An 18343-nucleotide genomic window follows, 5' to 3' on the forward strand; every position below is an offset into this window, starting at 1 on the left:
AGAAATTACATGCCTATGCTACAGCTAGCTCGTGGACAATTTGTTATTTGTAACTTTTTTTTTGTCTGCCAGCAAGAAATGATGTGTTTTTTACTGTTAAACTCAATTTTGATGGCAAAGAAATTCAGATATACCAAAGGTGGTAATAGTTACATAAGCAGAAATTATTATTATAGCCAGGTTTAGTTCAGTATTTGATGTAATTTGCCCCAAAAATGGGTATCAAACACTGATCCCACGTTAATGGATGAACATGATAGACAACACCAACAAGGAAGTCTGCTGATTCTGTGGTAACTTTCCGTGTCTCTCACGGCTTCGTACGGAGGTCACCTTTGTGTTTCTGCTGAGTCATGCCTGACTCCATCAGGGCTCCCTGAGCTGCTGAAAGGTCATGTTTGAAATCTGTTTGTAAGAGCCGTTAATGCTTCAGCTGCACTGTTTTGTTGTACACTGCTCATTTTGATTGAGGACGTAGATGTAAGGTGACATGAGGTGAAAGCATGTGGATGTATTTGACAACTGGATGTTTCACACTCAGATTAGATCGTGGTTTTCATTGATTTCTGTACATTTTTGATTTCTTTTTCTTTTGTTCAGGTAGTTGTCCTGCACATGGAAAAACACGTGATTTGATTCTAAAGTTTGGAGCTCTCGCTCATTGGTCTCACTGGTATGACATTGTTTTTTAGCAGTCAGCGGACAGAGGAATGTTTTTGTATCTGAAGTTTTGTGTCATCGGTCTTTGTGTAGGCTGAAACCTGATGGTCCAGCTGAGCAGACCTGCATCGGACTATTAGACACAATCATCACAGCACAGAGACTCAGTGGGACAGAAGCCAGAATATGTTAGAAATAACTTGAACAGTAATCTGCTGTACATTAGAGTCCTGACAGGAAGCTGGTGGAGAGGAGCTAAACAAATCTGATAAATATATCTCAGATGAAGCCAGGCTCTAACTTGACCTACATTTTATTTCCAATCAATGAAATGAATTCTGGTCTAATATCTGAGTATGGACCCTATTTCCCAATGTTTTTGTGTCCAGGTTACCATTGGAGACACCCATTTTTTTCAGTTTTCAATGACAGCATAGCAGCCGGCAGCCATGAAGCACGCTGCAATTTAATCCATCTGGTTGTTTGTGCACCATCAATGTTCGTCCACTAAAAGTGTTTGTTTTTGCCTCTGACAGGCTCAGACTGTTAGAATAAGTGTCTGACGACATTATGGATAGGACCCGTGCAGAGGCACCTTTTGTTAAAGAGTAGGATCTGTTTTGTTTAACCAGAAACAGCTGTTATATCACTCTGGCCAAAGCCACCAGACTCTATTCATGGAAACAATGGAGGTAACAGCTCGTGGAGTGGATATTTTCACGTCGACATCGACTTAAGTATGTCAGACTTCAGCCGATTTTCCTAGTTTAAAAAAAACAAAACAAACAACAAACAAAAACCACTAATCACCGGACAATAGGAGCTGGTTTTGTGACTCCTGTCAGTCATGCAGTTCTTTCAATGCAGCGATATTCATTGACAGCCCTGTAGTATAGTTGAAGCTATTCTGTGACCTGGAGTTGATGGGGCTTGGGCGTCTTGCTCAGCCACACTGTGGCAGGGAAGGACTCCTACACTAGCTGCGTTTCCATTGCCCCTAGAAATGCGCAAATCCTAAATATCGCAATAAAAAACGGTATTGGATACACCTAAATATCGAAAATCCTCTCAAATATCGCAAAAACATTTTTACGCTCTCATGAGGTGGTTTTTCAGATGTGTCGATATTTAGGTGTATCGCAAAAGTGTAATGGAAACACTTTTTTCACATTTACACATTTCCGAGGTCAGCGGACTCCCCGTTTTGGGCCGGCCGCATGCAGTCAGATATAACGTTTGTATGTTTTCTGGATCTCAGTAAGCAGCAGACAAAAACACTCCAGCTGTTCCAGCTGTCATGCTGGCTGATCTGTTAAAGACAATCTGACAGCTGTGATCTCGTCCTGTGCGCACTTTGCAAAATCTAATCATTCCGTTTTCATTAATAGTGAGATGAACTTTAAAGACACACGTGCGCACAGATCTACAGCACTGTGTTTGCCATTGTGATGAGTGTGTGCACCTCAGCTGTGTGGGAGACACGCGTGCACGCCATTAACTTTAATATTTACACATAATTGCTGATAGAAAATATGTTCAAAGGACACTTAAGTAATTCACAGTCCTGTATTCTGCTGCTGCTCCGCCGGCGCGAGCTGACGCTGTCAGAGCCTCGCGTAATAACAAAGTGATCAATAATAGGCCATTAAAATCAGTGATCACTCTAAGTTAACAGATCATTTCTTTATTTCATCTTCAGCATTTGTGCATTAGAGTATGCGCAATCCTACAAGGCCAGGGGCATGCATGTGCTCTTAATTATAGCTTTGTGTTAAGTTTTACAGACGCACAGCACGCACACACATCTTGCGGGACGTCCGGGAACTTACGAGAATTTCGACTGGTTTGCAAAACACTGTTCGATGGAAACATCTGCAAGTCGCATTCGAACTTTGCCGAAATTTCAGAAATATCGCTTTTATTTTGCAAACAACTGTAATGGAAACGCAGCTGAGTGGAAACCAGGGCGAAAAGGATGGTTATCCTCTGCTGAAACACAGCACCGTCTCAGTGCTGACACCATGATACTGTAACCGGACTGATACCTGCTGATACCTGGACTGTTTGTCTCCTGAAGTTCTGGATTATTTAATCCTTTTCAGCCAAAACCTGAGGTGCTAAGACTTTCACTTCAGACCTAAAATTAGTCAGATTCTAAATACAGTACTGAATTCAGGTTACTTTCATTACATTACATTATTCAGGTTCTTTCAGTGCAGGGAAAAGTGAAGTGATAGTGAATTAATTTCAGTTTTTTTGTAAACCTTGAATAATTTTAGAGCACTCCAGTAGTCTAGCATTGCATCTCATAAAACTTGAGGACTCACAAGAGACAAACTTGCAAAGATTGATCGAAATCCAGGCAGCACAGGTCATTAGCATGTACAAAGGGTCCTACATTACCCACCGTGCATCTCCATGGTCTTTTCATTGGACCCTCTCTGCAGAACAGAGGTAACCTTGACAACATCACTCTGACATCATGAGGGTTATTTTCTGAGAAGCTCCTCCAGAGCCACAGGTTTCGCTACGCAGCTGTTTTCACAGGTTGAGGAGGACTCCTAACGATCAGGAGAGTGCTGTGCAGTTTAACAGCACAGGACTAGCTGACTGTGCTCATCGGTGTCTGCTATGTGCTTCTCATCTGCAGGGAAATGCCATCAAGACGTACAAGTACAACGTCCTCACATTCATCCCCCTGAACCTGTACGAGCAGTTTAAGAGAGTTGCCAACCTCTATTTCCTGGCTCTGCTCATCCTACAGGTACATCTAAAAAGCCCCACCTGTCTTCTGATTTGTGTACACAGCCATCTGTTCTTTGCCTGTATTTGTTCAGCTCTGCTGTCCCCGTTCTTAGCTGTTATGTTTGTTCTTGTCGAAGTGCATTGAGAGCAATGGAGAAAATGGAGTGAGATTCCTTGTATGTGTACACATCCGTAGCCAATAAAGAAGAGCCAAAAACGGATCATTAAGTGCTATCAAATGTTTGTTAGATTATTCCAGACATTACCACCCTGCCCTGGTACACCACACTGGTTCCTCTGGTCGTGGTGCTGGGAGTCACTGCCATCAAGGACCTGGTGGACGACCTGGTAAGACACACTGGACACACACACACACACACACACACACACACACACAGGTGTGTGCCCACCTTGACTCTGTGGTGTTTTTTGAAAGCTTTTAGGTTGATGCAAAGAAGGATTCATAAGTAAATTTTAATTGACTGCCATACAGGTTACATACAAAGGTATCATATAATAAGAACTATATTACCTAGTTAGTCCAAACCCCTCTTTAATTTTTTTTTCTTCCAGGCACGTCACAGGATGGACAAGGAGATCAACAACAGGAAGTGTGAGGTGCTGCTGGAGAACAGGTCAGAATAAAGCTTTTCTATTAGCTTTGATTTATAAAAGAAGATATCCACCATCTTTAAAAACTGACATACTGAAGGATAAATCAAGGAATCCTTTTAGCTTTTAATACAGCATTTTGAAATACGATTTGCTTTAACGCCTGGTGTATATCAAAGCATATTTAATGCTGTATGTGAGGTTTGTTCCTGTACAATGTGTGACAGTAAGTGAATTCTTGTCCTTTTTTGTCATGAAAAAGTGATGACAGCATGCTGTGCATGTATAAACACTGTGATCAGTCCTCTGTGCTTCAGGTTTCAGGAGACAAAGTGGAGGAACGTCGAGGTTGGAGATGTGGTTCGTCTGAAGAAGAACGACTTTATTCCGGTGTGACAAATAACTTTCTTAGAATAATTGTTTACATTTTCACTAGATATAATTTTTTTCTGTCAGTCTATCGTGTGTTCAATGTATCAACTGCTGTATTAACTGGTTAGAGGACAGTCATGGTTGTCCTGATGTAGCCCTGCCAGCTAGTGATGAGGTGGCTGGCTGCTGTAAATCTGTTTACAGTTTTATGGTCAGCATGGATTACTGTTAATTTTGATGGATCAATTCATTCACTAATATTAAGTGTGCTGATAACTAGAAGTTGAAGTGATATTTAATATACGGGCCTGATTCCAAAGAAGTTGGGACATAAACAGAATGCAGTCAAACAAATGCAAACAAAAGTAATCTCCTTTATCCAATCACGTGTTCACAAAGTGGTGAACCTCCTCCATCCTCGCTTGTGAACCACTGAGCCTTTCCAGGATGCTCCTTTCATACCCAATCATGATACTATCACCTGTTACCAATCAACCTGTTGTTCATGAGCTGAGGTAAAAGAGCTAAAAGGTCCACAACAAATCAAAAGCTCTGCCAGGATCCAACTACCAGCATCTGTTGGCAAGAAATGAGCAGCTTTTGTCTTGAAAGAAAATTGATAGAGAATTACTTTAAATTGTGTTGAGGTCAGACTTCAGCGTTAAATCCTGTTTTTGATGTGTGTATGTTTTATTCTCTTCAGGCTGACATCCTGCTGTTATCCAGCTCCAACCCAAACAGCCTGTGCTACGTCGAAACAGCCGAGCTCGACGGGTAAGACTCTGCAGCCTTTCAATAAACTTTCTACCTCTAAAATAAACCCAAACAACTTGATCTTCGTCATAATTCAGAGTTATGCCCACTTAGTTTTGAACTATAACATTTATATTGATTGCTCTATTTAAATTGTCGGGACTGCTGGAGCGACACTGTTTGCTCTGAGGTTTCTGAGTTCAGTCAACAGATTACTCACTGATAAGAGGAGACTCAGTATCTGAGGAGCTTTGGCCAAGAGCTAAACAATTTCTGCCAAGCTCAGCCATGTGACTAGTATCACTGTATATTCTTTGATTAAGTGAGAATTGCCTTTAAGTCAAACAAGCAGACCTGCACAGGTGTTCCTAATGGAACTATTTTACAGTAAATGGCTGATGAAATGAAACAGACACCACCATCACCTGTCTTTTGTTTTCTCAGAGCTCTGTGGCATAAAAAGTGCATCAGAGAATTCATAAGGAATTCATTTATGTTCATTTATCCACACAGGACGAATGATGAGAAAATAAAAAGCCTTTCTTAATCCAAAATTTCTGAACTTGACTGTGTTTATTTGTGGTTCTGCTTCAGTCTTTTATGTCTGTTCTTTTCCCTCTGCAGAGAAACCAACCTGAAGTTTAAGATGGGACTCCGAGTGACTGATGAGAGGCTGCAGGAGGAGCGTCAGCTGGCCCAGTTTGATGGTGAGCATGGTTCACAGCTGCCAGCCAAGTTCATTTGCATAAACCTAAATTACTTTTAGTCAACTTTTCAATGAAAATATAGAATATTTATGAGTTTTGAAATCTAAATACTTTTTTACATAACAATACTAAAAATATTGAATGAAATAAGTCATTGAAAATCAGGAATATATTACACTTTTTCAACTCTTTGACTCTGAAGAGCAGGAGCTGCAGATAGGATTTGGTGCGTTTGGTTTTACATTAAGTTCTCAAGAATATTGGTGTGTTTCTAACCTTGATATTTCAGTTTTAATGTTTTACTTTCAGAAGTCCTTTATATTTTGTACTTTTTCGATAAAAATGTAGTTTTTTTACTTTGAGTATTTTAGATAACAGTATTTTTCATTTTTATTACAAATGTTTTGATGATGTTTTGGGTTTTGTCTTTAACTTGTAAATTTGCCATGTTTCACTATTCTTTGTACTGTGCAAGAAAAACAAAATCAAAAGAACTGTGAACATGTGGTTTAAGTGAAACGAGCCACTGGAGCTGAGGGACTCTGGTCAGTGGACGTTAGAGGGTACTTAAGGTTTCTTTTGTCCACTTTTGTTTTTGGTCGAGAACAAAAAGTCTGCACAGCTGCTGACAGACAGGAAGGTTTCTGAGCTAGTTCATGCAGATGAAGCTTAGTAGTCTTTACCTCTCGGCTGGAATTCAAGCCATCCTCGTGTCCTTTTGTCCCCCCTGAAGCCCTGATCGAGTGCGAGGAGCCCAACAACCGCCTGGACAAGTTCACGGGGGCGATGCTGTGGCAGAGGGAGCGCTACCCTGTGAACCTGGACAACATGCTGCTCCGAGGCTGCAAGATCAGGAACACCGAGGAGTGTCACGGGCTGGTCATCTTCGCAGGTGTGAACCCTCGACCGCATCACCGCTCCACCTGAGAAGACATCACTGCATGACTCAAAACTAGGGAAAAGAGAATTTTAGTGCTGACGGTGCATAATGAGGATGTAGATGTATGACATCATCTTTGTTGTCCTTAGACACGGCTCTGATTAAAATCAATGTGAAGTTAACGCTTTTAGCAGACGTTTACAAATTTATTTCACATAACCAATAATTGGTCTTCACAGAAAATAGAACAAAAAAGCCATATTTTTTTCCCTTGCATACGGATCAGATGACATCACCTAACAGAGCGGAAATGATGAGTCAATTAATGAACTGTTGATCAACAGAAAATTTGATAATCGATTAATTATTTAATAATTCTCTGAGCAAAAATGCTAAAAATTGGGTGGTTTCAGCTTCTCCAGTGTGATAGTTGAATTTAATGTCTTTGGGTTTTGGGTTGTTGAGAGAAGACGTCACAGGAAGACATTTGAAGACGTCTCCTTGGACAGATGTCACTTTGGTCAATTCATTGATAATTCTAATAATTGTCAGTTCCAGTCCTAACATTCTGTTCTCATTTCATCGCGATAGTAAATCATTTATCACATTATTGATGAGTAATAATGGCTGATAGCAGGGGCTGACATTCATCATGTGGATATACGATGTTGTAGGAGCCGACACCAAAATAATGAGGAACAGCGGCAAGTCGAGGTTCAAGAGGACCAAAATTGACGAGCTGATGAACTACATGGTTTACACAGTGAGTCTGAATCACAAGCATCATCGTCCCATCATACCGACAGATCTGAAATTTGAGAGGCTGCTTTTATGAAATGTAGTCTAACTAATCAGGCAGCATCCTCGCTGTCAGACTTTTTATTCTCTTTTTGAAAAAACAGGTTACATGAATAACTTCTCAATATCAATGGGGCTTTTTTTTAAGTCACTCTCCTATAAAACTGCCCCCCCCTCCCTGTAGATCTTCGTGCTGCTGATCCTGGTGGCAGCAGGTCTGGCCATCGGTCACACCTTCTGGTACGAGGAGATCGGCTCCAAGGCCTGGTATCTGTACGACGGCAAAGGCCAGGACGCCTCCTACAGGGGCTTCCTCAGCTTCTGGGGATACATCATTGTCCTCAACACCATGGTGCCCATTTCACTTTACGTCAGGTCGGTGCAACCATCCCCACATATCAGGGTTCACGTATTCATTCTCTCTGTTCTCCTGTTCCTGTTTTGAGTCTAATGTTTCTAGTTCATTTAAAATGTTAAACGGAAATTAAAAGATTGTCTTTGAGCACTGTTAGATGTGAATAGAAAGATGTCATCAACATGGCTTCCAGAACGTAACGCTGCTTTCCTCTGGCAGTTTGGAAGTGAAAACAACAGAGAGCAGCATCACCTGGTGGCAGGTCGGGTTTGAGGCCACCTTCTAAAGCAAATGAAATAGTAATGGCACACGCTTCAGTCGAGCTTGAACGCGACCATTCAGCTGCTCTGCAGACTCCTGCAGCTGTCAGCAGACTTGCTAAGTAACCAGGATAACCCAGTTGCTAAGTTAGCAGCAGAGACTCTTGAGACAGTGTTGGTTTGCTCCTCTCCAGCATTTCACCTTGTTCACTCACCTTCAGACTGCTGTCTCAAGAAAAACTGCTTTCACACTCTGTAGTCAAAGAGCAGCTCTGCCTCCATGAAATAATTGTCAAAATAAAACTTGTCCACATCATCTCCCGTTTGTCTTCATGTTCAGTGTGGAGGTCATTCGTCTGGGCCAGAGTAAGTTCATCAACTGGGACCTGCAGATGTATTTCTCAGAGAAAGACACACCAGCTAAGGTACATCAAGACTGTTTTTCTCATTCTTTTTAGCTTCCTGACTTTATTCCAAATGTAGCACATCACAACCTGGGCACTGAGGATTTATATGTTAAGAGAGAGAACCAAAGAATCCCTGTTAGCAATGTCTCAGGCTTTAGACCTTCAGCAGAAGAACTCATTCTGTACAAACCAAACTGAGCCCACATCAGGTAGACGTGCAAATGAATTAGCTTCCTGAAGCGTGCATTGGTTCACTGTTGTGCAATCATTTGCCGAGAGTAAAGACATGTTTTTTTATTTTAATGATTTTTAAATTCTATACATACATAACATAGAAACACATTTATTGCAGATGATCTTTTGCATCAGATGCTAAGTTTTCTGCTTTTCTTGAAACTTGTCAAGGGCCTACAATTTTTCAGTCTTACTTCACAATGGAAAGGCATTTAAATCATTTTAAAGTACTACAAAAACTTGAAAGTACTGTATGTGCTCCCAATGCATTTAGGCAATAGAGGATAACTTCAGTTGTATTATTGTAAAAGTTCATATTCAAATATTTTACCAAAATATTACCAAAAATGCATTTTACGATCAACAACCAGTTTATTTTCAGTTTATTAATGATGTGACTTTACAGCTAAAAGAGAACAAAACCTTTTTTACTCTTTTCTGTCAAAATAATCCATTTAATGGCTGTTTACAGAGCTTTCAACTGAATCTCATGGTCTTCAGTCACTTGTAATTATGTGGCCAAAGTTCAATAATACTGAGGTTATGTAAAGACAACTGAGCCTTCCAGGCTGCATTTGCTGATAAGATGTTGGGTTGCAGTTTAAGTAACAGCTGGTAAATGGCCCAGCAGCTCACAGTAAAAAGCCTGTGCATCATTTTGCACTTTTCATTAAATCAGCTCTCGCCCCTCTTCAGGCTCGAACCACCACCCTGAACGAGCAGCTCGGACAGATCGAGTACATCTTTTCCGACAAGACGGGAACTCTGACACAGAACATCATGCAGTTCAAGAAGTGCACCATCGCTGGACGCACCTATGGTACTGATCTGCTTTATTTTCCTCCGACATAAAACTACTGTTTGGCATTTTAGTGGTTTTGTTTTTAAAGTTCTGGTGTGAAGAATTTAGTGGCCTCTAGCGGTCAGGTTGCAGATTGCAATCACCTGAATACTCTTCACCTCACTCTCCCCTACGGTGGCCAATAAAAACACAAAAAATGTGAAAGGCCATCTATAGAGCCATTGCTTAGTTTGTCTGTGCTGGGCTCCTGTAGAAACATGGCGGACCATAGACGAGGCCCCGCTCCCTCTGCACTTATAAAGATCTTATTCTAAGGTAATGAAAACAGAACAATTATTGTTTTCAGGTGATCATACACTAATTAGTATTGTGAATATTAGCTCCAATTCGGCCAATAAATCCCCCTAAATCCTCCACGCTGGACCTTTAAATAGACCTTAACTGGGGTATGTGAGCCAGTGACTCGGGCAGTATCAGTGCCTTTGTGCCTATGGCCTTGTTATGGCGAATTTACCCTCTCAGGTCAGTGAAATAACCAGTGAGGAGAAATGGAAAGATACAGGAAGGAAACCAGAATGAGGTAGTTATGGAGGTAAAGAGAAAAACGAAAGCAGGAGTGACACCTGCTGCTTTTTTTGTTGCTTTGTGTTGCAATGACATCTGTCTTACTGATAGCAAAAACACTGACAGCACACATGAATATGTAGGGTTTTTACCTGAAATTGACAGTTCTACATGTACAACCAGTGTCCTCAGGAACTAAAGGGTTTGTATGTTAGCTGTGTCTGTACCTGTTGACAGGATTGTGTTATCAGAAGGATGAAATATGAGCCTTTCACAATCCATTTGGGGGAAATTGGTTCACTGCAGCAGGAAGAAGTGGAAATTAAATGAAGAAGCTAACAGGGAGCCGCTGTAAGTTGGTTACGCATGTGTGTTTAGATATGGTAAAAGTTTTTACTCTGTTCCCACAGGTGAACCAACCACTGCTGAGGGAGTGACACTGGACCGAGGAAGGGTAAAATATCAAATACACTGACTGAAGAAACATGATTCACATATAAAATGAGACAAACTGTTCACTCGTTCATGATTGTTTCATTTGTATGAGAAAATATGACCAGATATCCAGGTAACAGTTAAAGTGAGACCTACTCTAAATTCTAAGTTGCTTAACAAAGATTTTCAGATACTGATACTGACACCAGCAATGTCATCAGATTAATCAGAGATTATTTCTGCTATAGTCTTCCAACACATTTTCCTAATTCCTTATTAGCCTGTGGACTGGAGCTGGAACCGGCACGCTGACAGGAAGTTCCAGTTCATGGATCATTCCCTGGTTGCTTGCATCCGATCCAGGAAGGATAAGGATGTTACAGAGTTCTTCAAACTGCTCTCCCTCTGCCACACCGTCATGGTGGATAACAAAGATGGTAATTCTTAAATCTTAGTGTGGGCAAAGGGGAAGAAGCCTGAGTGGTGCTAAGGTGTGATGTCTAAACGGCAAACACCACCACGACTGACTGTGATAAGCCGTAGCGCCTGTCAGTCAACCCAAACATATCCTGCATGAAGCAATATTTTTTTAATCCAAGCCAATGTGCAATGCAGCTATGAAAGAAATGATGCATTGAACATGGCCTCCTCACGTATGGGCTCATATTGTCCTCTCAGGTGAGCTGTTGTACCAGGCGGCGTCTCCCGATGAGGGCGCTCTGGTGACCGCAGCCAGGAACTTCGGCTACGTGTTTCTGTCCCGTACGCAGGACACCATCACCATCAGGGAGCTGGAGCAGGAGACAACCTACGAAATGTTGGCGCTGCTCGACTTCAACTCCGACCGCAAGCGCATGTCTATCATCTGTACGAGTGCACACACACACACACGCACACACAGTTTATTTTGACCCAATCCCACATACAACTATTTTAGACCTGATGTATTTCTTCAGTAGGAGCCAATGGTCCTCTGCTGACATCCATAGATGGGTGCAAAGTTGGACAACATCAAGAGACAGCAAATACAATGTTGTTGTTTTCAAAGAAAAAACAAGAATAAGTCTAGTCTTATCCTTTTAAGTAGAAATACAACTTTTTGAGACTTGCATACAGGCGTAAGGCGTCAGTCAAGAATTCTAGCTTAGAAGCTACTTATCCTGTGCTAGCTAGCAGTCACAACTCTGCTAATCTAAGACTTTAGAAAATCAAAAAAAGGAAAGCCACAGGACTTTTTATTGGCAATGAAACCAAACCAGGCAATCATGTTACCTGAGCAGGAAGCAAAGGTGTGTTTGGCAGTGTACGAACAGTGAGGCACACCGTTTAGGACTGGTCTTAATTGGTAGGGAACTGACTGAGGAAGTCAGAGCCGAGGCTAAAGACCTCTGACCCTCTATGCTTCTGCCCCAAATTTCCCCGGCTGGGGATTAATAAAGATTTATCCTATCTTATCTCTTCTCTCTCACAGTGAAGTTTCCTGATGGTCGCATTCGTCTCTACTGTAAAGGAGCTGACACTGTCATCTATGAGCGACTTTCCCCCAACTCCAGACACAAAGACACCACCCAGTCAGCTCTGGATGTGAGTTTGCGTTTGTGTTATTCCCATTTGCGCTATACAGCCTGACGTACGTGTGTGCTGCTGTTTCTCCGCTTTCTGTGGAAAGAAACATGGTCTGTGTTTTGTGCTTCAGGACTTTGCCAACGCGACCTTGCGGACACTGTGCTTGTGTTACAAAGACATCAGCGCGGACGAGTACAACGTCTGGTCCAGGAAACACAAAGACGCGCAGTTGGCCATGGTCGACAGAGATGATGCCCTCGACAGTGTGTACGAGCAGATTGAGAGCAACCTGATGGTGGGTGGAAAACAAAAAACTTTTTTCATTCTCAACAGAACTTGAGTTTCCAATAGGAAAGTGGGGCCTCGCATCCCCGACATATACACGATTCAGTAGGAAGGGTAGAAGCACACAACTCAAATGTGGACAGGATGATTCATAACTGTAGAAATAAAACAACAAAAATCAACCACAGTTATTTAAAAATCCACCATAACACTTTGAAGCCCTTTACTCTTCGTCCAAAGTCTGCACTTCCTCTGCTGAAACTCTCTAAAAGTTAAAACCAATGACCCTCAGCCACATCTAAGCAGCTGCCTCCCTCTTTCCAGCTGATCGGGGCAACAGCCATCGAGGACAAATTACAGGACGGAGTGCCGGAGACCATCGCCACTCTGGCCAAGGCCGACATCAAGATCTGGGTCCTGACTGGAGACAAGAAAGGTACCATCACCTCAGACTACAGAGAGGAGTCTCACTGTTAGTCAGCCTGTACTCATCCGCCAGTGAGTCATAAGAGCCAGTATGATATATACCACTATTGAAACATCAATGGTTAAATAATATTTGTGGATTTAAGAATAAACCTGTCTCTTTTTAAATAAAACACAAAACTGGATTCACACCAACTTCCTGCTGCTGTAACGGCTGATGCTAAAAAGATAAAGTGCTAAGTTTTCTCTTCTCGCCGCTGAAGTGTTTTATCCCCCCCCCCCAGAAACGGCAGAGAACATTGGATACTCCTGTTCGCTTTTGACGGACGACATGCATATCCACTACGGAGAAGACGTCAAGTGAGTTGATTAAAGTGCCACGGCCTACAAGAGTGCTATAATGAAAAGCCCTTAAGATCCACCACCATGTTTGAGGCTTCAGCAGTCTGACCCTGCTTGTGATAAATCCTCACATTTTAATGGTTTTACACTGTGTTGTGTAAGAGTTTGTCTGATTTTTTCCATGTCTGCAGTCAGAAGCTGAGGACTCGTCAGGCCAACAGGAGAAACGAGCCTCCGACTGCCCACCGAGGCAAAAAGAGACTGGTCCAGCCTTTCTTCACTGAGCTGGGTAAAAACGCTCTCATCATCACCGGAGGATGGCTGGTGGGTTCCACTCAAGATCAACATTAAAATGACGACAGATGATTTGTTTTAAGTAGTTAGTTTTTATAGTATTCAGAAATGCAGCCGTGGGAAAAAATGTTATCCTAAAGTCTCGTTTTCCACCAGCTAACATGGTGGACTGTGCTGATTTATTCTGTTTTCATCTTCTCAGAACGAGATTCTGTACGAAAAGAAGAAGAAACGCCGTCGCCTGCGTTTGCGCCGCCTGGGAAAGCGGCCGCCTCCCAGCACCCCTCAGGACGGACAGCCGATGGACGACTGGGAGAAGGAAATGAGACAGGTACCATGAAATAAATTAAACACTCTTAGATATGACTAAAAGTGAGACGGTCTGGTTTACGTGATTACAAACGTGACAAACGTCTCTGCAGATTGACTTTGTGGACATGGCCTGTGAGTGTGAGGCGGTCATCTGCTGCCGGGTCACGCCCAAACAGAAGGCTAACGTGGTGAGTTTGGTGAAGAAGTACAAGAAAGCTGTGACACTGTCCATCGGAGACGGAGCCAACGACGTCAACATGATCAAGAGTAAGGACGCGAGTGATGTCTGCTCACCTGTTATCTCTCTGCGTGTGATCTATGTTCCTGTGAGCTCCTCTAACCTCCCTCCCTCTCCGCTGTCCCTCCAGCTGCAGACATCGGTGTGGGCATCAGCGGTCAGGAGGGGATGCAGGCCGTCATGTCCAGCGACTACGCCTTTGCTCAGTTCCGCTACCTGGAGCGCCTCCTGCTGGTGCACGGGCGCTGGTCCTACATCCGAATGTGCAAGTTCCTGCGCTTCTTCTTCTTCAAGAACTTCGCCTTCACACTGGTCCACTTCTGGTACTCCTTCTTCAGCGGATACTCCTCACAGGTCAGCGGCACAGCATTGACTGATGATTCAGGTCATGTGATCTAAGAGTTATCTAGGCCCAAACATTTAGATTTTCCTTCATAATCCAGGTGCCAGGTGTTAGCAAAATTCTAATTTAAATAAATTCACACTAGAGCTAGAGAAAAGGTCATGAGTACATTGAAATCATGAGAGCTCATCCTTGAGGGACCCTACATATCCACAGCTAATTTCATAGCAATCTAGCCATCACAAGCCTAAAAATAGTTCAAAGCTCACCCGAGATACAATCTGTTATTTGCTCACGTGGCTGTTGGCTGTCGTGGACAGTCTCAAAAATCTCTCTGGTCCTTTTGGGTTCTTTTAATGAAGCAATAGGAGAAGATGTTGAGTCCCAAAAAATCAGTTTTATTCTAACATCAATAGAATGTGCAAGGTCACAGAGCTCTGGGTCTGGACTTTCCTTTCCCTGATCCACAACAGAGTTGGGTCAGTTCACCAAGTCTGACACACTATCTCTTCCTGACCCAGTATTTTATAGACAGAACATGAGGAAATGCTGAAACAGTCGTCAGCTCCTCCTCGTTGCCGTCGTGCGCTTTCTCTCCTCTGCTTGGTCATCTTCGAGAATCCAACGTCACCGCAGCAACCTGTTTGCAAGGACAAATCTTAAGTCGAGGGCCCTAAGATGTCTCCCATGCCAGGCCTCTATCTCAAAACCTCCTGTTCTAGGTCACACTGGCCTTAGATATATTTTGCACACAAAGAATCATTCCTCGTCTAAATCACTTCTATGAATAATAAAGGAAAAACTTAACCAGGAGAAGTAGAATTTCTATTGATTATTCAGTCACACAATCCATCAGCAGAAAATATGAATAAGGTCAACGTATCAGGATCCAACTATCATTAATGTAAGCATATGCAAGTAATCTAACTATTAGCAGAATATATGTGTGTAATCAAACGTATCAAAGTATAGAAATATGACCCAAATATCCATCATGGCCCAGTTGAGATTATTTTAATATCATTTTGTCAAGCCAAAACTCACAGGACAAAAAGAAGATGAACTTGTAGAAATAGTTTGCTTAAGGACTTTTCATTGATATTTTAAACAAAATGAAACACATGATATAAAAACAATGGAGAATGTTCCATGATGATGCTCCAGTGATCACCCCATGGTAACATTTAAATCACAATTGCCACTCTAAAACACTTGAACTGTGACTGTAACCATAGTTAAATGCTGGGATAGACTACAGTACGTACAGTTGTGTGTGGAAGAGCGCTCTGTGCTCCCATTGGTCAAAATCACCGAACAGTTGTGGAAGTCAAATCAGGTGAGAAAAGACCAAAAAGTTTTAGTTGGGATGTTGGGAGGTGTCCCAGATGCTGCGCTAGTTTTGTTGCCAGCGCCTCAAATCTGCACGGTCCAGCCATCATGGGGCTGTGATCATGAAGCCTCATCCCTGCACGTTCGTTTATTCTCACCACGAGATACTGAATAGTTGTTTTCCCGTCTGCAGGTCGCCTATGAAGACTGGTTCATCACTCTCTACAATCTGTGCTACAGCAGCTTACCTGTTCTACTAGTTGGACTTCTTGACCAGGTAAAACAGGTTTTGCTGTAGACAAAAAAAGAATGGTACAGAAACATGTGCTAAAAATAAAGGCACATGCCCCCTAACTGTTACTGAGATATAGCCTTACTTTATACATAACATTTGTCATTTCATCCTCTTCTGCTCATCAAGAGAGAAACAAAAGTCACTCAAAATGATAACATGATCCCCTGCTTCTTCCTCCCGCTTCAGGACGTTAATGACAAACTGAGCCTGAAATTTCCCAAACTCTACCTACCCGGCCAGCAGGGGACACTGTTCAACTACAGAAACTTCTTTGTCAGCTTGTTCCACGGCATCTTCGTCTCGCTCATCATCTTCTTCATCCCTTACGGAGCCTTCCTTCAGACCATGGGGCAGGACGGAGAGGCCCCCTCTGACTACCAGTCTTTTGCTGTTGTCACTGCGTCGTCGCTCATTTTCACAGTCAACCTGCAGGTTAGTCACACGTTCGAGTTTGGTTTTTCGAGCAAGAGGAAACCTGGATTGGAAGAGGTTTTAGAAGATGCAGATGTAATGAATTTATTTCATGTGACTGGGCTGCTGACTTCTGTGATCTCCTCCTGTCTGTCAGATGTCTCTGGATACCTCCTACTGGACCTTCGTCAACTGCTTTGCGGTTCTGGGTAGCATAGCCATCTACTTCGGCATCATGTTTGACATCCACAGTGCTGGGATTCACGTCATCTTCCCCGAATATTTCAAATTCACTGGTCAGTCGCCTGTCATTCACAGTTAGCTGGCTTTGGCTGGCTTAACTGGATCCTTAAAGACCTTTTCACAACTCCCTTAACGTATATTTTCTGTTTGTAGGTGCAGCATCGAACGCTCTGCGACAGCCCTACCTGTGGTTGACCATCATCCTGACTGTGGGCATCAGCCTGCTGCCCGTCATCTGCATTCAGTTCCTCCACAAAACAATCTGGCCCTCTGTAGGAGACAAGGTGAGACCCCCATGAGTAAACCCACAGACCTGCTGCGGTTGAACAATAATCACCATAAGTTCATGCTGTGTATCTTATTAAAAACATCTGGTAAATGGTTAGGTGTGACTTTCAGTAGTAACAGCAGTCTCTGTTAATTCACATTAATCACAGAGGAAATTGGAGAGAGCAGTGCATCGTGAATAAATCGCACAACAAGATTTTATGCAAGCGTTCATGGAAGCCAGATTCTGCTACATGAGTAAAAAAAATCCACAACCGAAGCTTTTTTTAATTATAATAAACACTTCATGAAGAAATGGAAATTGTAGATTCTTCTTTTTTCCGTTTAGTTTCGGTTGATTTTTTTCTTCTCTTGTTATTTAGCTAGTTTAGCACAGATGGTGGTTTTCAGCATCCAAATCCAACAACACCTTAAGCCTGGGAGCTTCCACAGTCTCAAGAGGGATTACATTTAATTCACTAATAATTTGCATTGAAATGGAACAATATCTATGTTTATAACTTTTAAAGTTCGACCGTGTTAACGTGTGAGCCACCATATACCGGCAGGAATGTAACTGGACTTTTTCTATCATCTGTCTATGGACAGGATGAGAATACAAGTCTAATGGTTTAATCCAACTGCAGTTCAATTAAATTACACAAATTTTGAATCAAGCAGTCCTGAAATACATTTAGCTTGAAACAGAAGTAACCGTCTAGCGCCTCTTTTCCCATAAGGTGAGAAAATGTCAAAGCAGTGGATCCTAATGTTACCTGCTTATCTCCCATCATGCCCCCAGGTTCACAGAAACAGGAAGAAATATGAGCTGGAGATGCAACAGGAGGAGAAGAAAAAGCCGTCAGCCTTCCAGCGTGGCCGCCGTTCCCGCCGCTCTGCCTACGCCTTCTCTCACTCACGTGGCTACGCCGACCTCATCTCGTCAGGTCGGAGCATTCGGCGGCGCCCGACAGCCCGTGCCACGCCCCAGGACAGCATCAGGGAGGTACCCCAGAGAGAGGCAGAAAACATCTGACGGGGGCTGAATGGAGATGGAGCAGAACTGTATCTGGGGGGGGGGGGGGGGACTGGGGGGACTGGGGGGACTGGGGGGACTGGGAAAGTGCAAGGAGCGCTTGGCTTATCTTCACTGTCATCTGTGGAGTCGCTGCTGAACACCGGAGCTTTGCACAGACATGACAGCCTGGTTGCACTTTAAGGGGACCTCTTCCTGGGGGGTATTTAAGTGCCTTGAAGGGTGATAAAGGAAAAGAAGCTCGACTTTTAGAAATGAAATGAGGGCCTTTGTTTGTTTACCAGCGTGTCAAACTGCAGAAATGAAGCGCTACTCCAGTCTGTATCTGACTCCACTGCCTCCACCACCTCCTCCTCTTTGCACAGAATCAAA

The 18343-nt window shown here is 42.8% G+C and overlaps 1 protein-coding gene across 1 annotated transcript in view; it reads left to right on the forward strand.

Moving 5' to 3' along the window:
• The window catches only part of atp8b1 (ATPase phospholipid transporting 8B1), a 33073-nt gene extending 15071 nt beyond the window's left edge, over nt 1-18002 (forward strand). Inside the window, exons 4-30 of the mRNA XM_041959838.1 lie at nt 3311-3424; nt 3655-3753; nt 3979-4040; nt 4335-4407; nt 5093-5163; nt 5767-5849; nt 6583-6741; nt 7404-7492; nt 7712-7902; nt 8483-8567; nt 9480-9603; nt 10560-10603; nt 10865-11021; nt 11263-11451; nt 12056-12168; nt 12281-12445; nt 12760-12871; nt 13146-13221; nt 13395-13527; nt 13700-13828; nt 13920-14076; nt 14178-14401; nt 15913-15996; nt 16201-16446; nt 16583-16721; nt 16822-16952; nt 17738-18002. Of these exons, the coding sequence (XP_041815772.1) occupies nt 3311-3424; nt 3655-3753; nt 3979-4040; nt 4335-4407; nt 5093-5163; nt 5767-5849; nt 6583-6741; nt 7404-7492; nt 7712-7902; nt 8483-8567; nt 9480-9603; nt 10560-10603; nt 10865-11021; nt 11263-11451; nt 12056-12168; nt 12281-12445; nt 12760-12871; nt 13146-13221; nt 13395-13527; nt 13700-13828; nt 13920-14076; nt 14178-14401; nt 15913-15996; nt 16201-16446; nt 16583-16721; nt 16822-16952; nt 17738-17971 (3483 nt within the window). The 3' untranslated portion in view covers nt 17972-18002. The remainder of the gene's footprint in view (nt 1-3310; nt 3425-3654; nt 3754-3978; nt 4041-4334; nt 4408-5092; nt 5164-5766; nt 5850-6582; nt 6742-7403; nt 7493-7711; nt 7903-8482; nt 8568-9479; nt 9604-10559; nt 10604-10864; nt 11022-11262; nt 11452-12055; nt 12169-12280; nt 12446-12759; nt 12872-13145; nt 13222-13394; nt 13528-13699; nt 13829-13919; nt 14077-14177; nt 14402-15912; nt 15997-16200; nt 16447-16582; nt 16722-16821; nt 16953-17737) is intronic.
• Nucleotides 18003-18343: the final 341 nt, after the last annotated feature.

Source organism: Chelmon rostratus, chromosome 19 (assembly GCF_017976325.1).
Source record: "Chelmon rostratus isolate fCheRos1 chromosome 19, fCheRos1.pri, whole genome shotgun sequence".
Classification (NCBI taxonomy): Eukaryota; Metazoa; Chordata; class Actinopteri; order Chaetodontiformes; family Chaetodontidae; genus Chelmon; species Chelmon rostratus.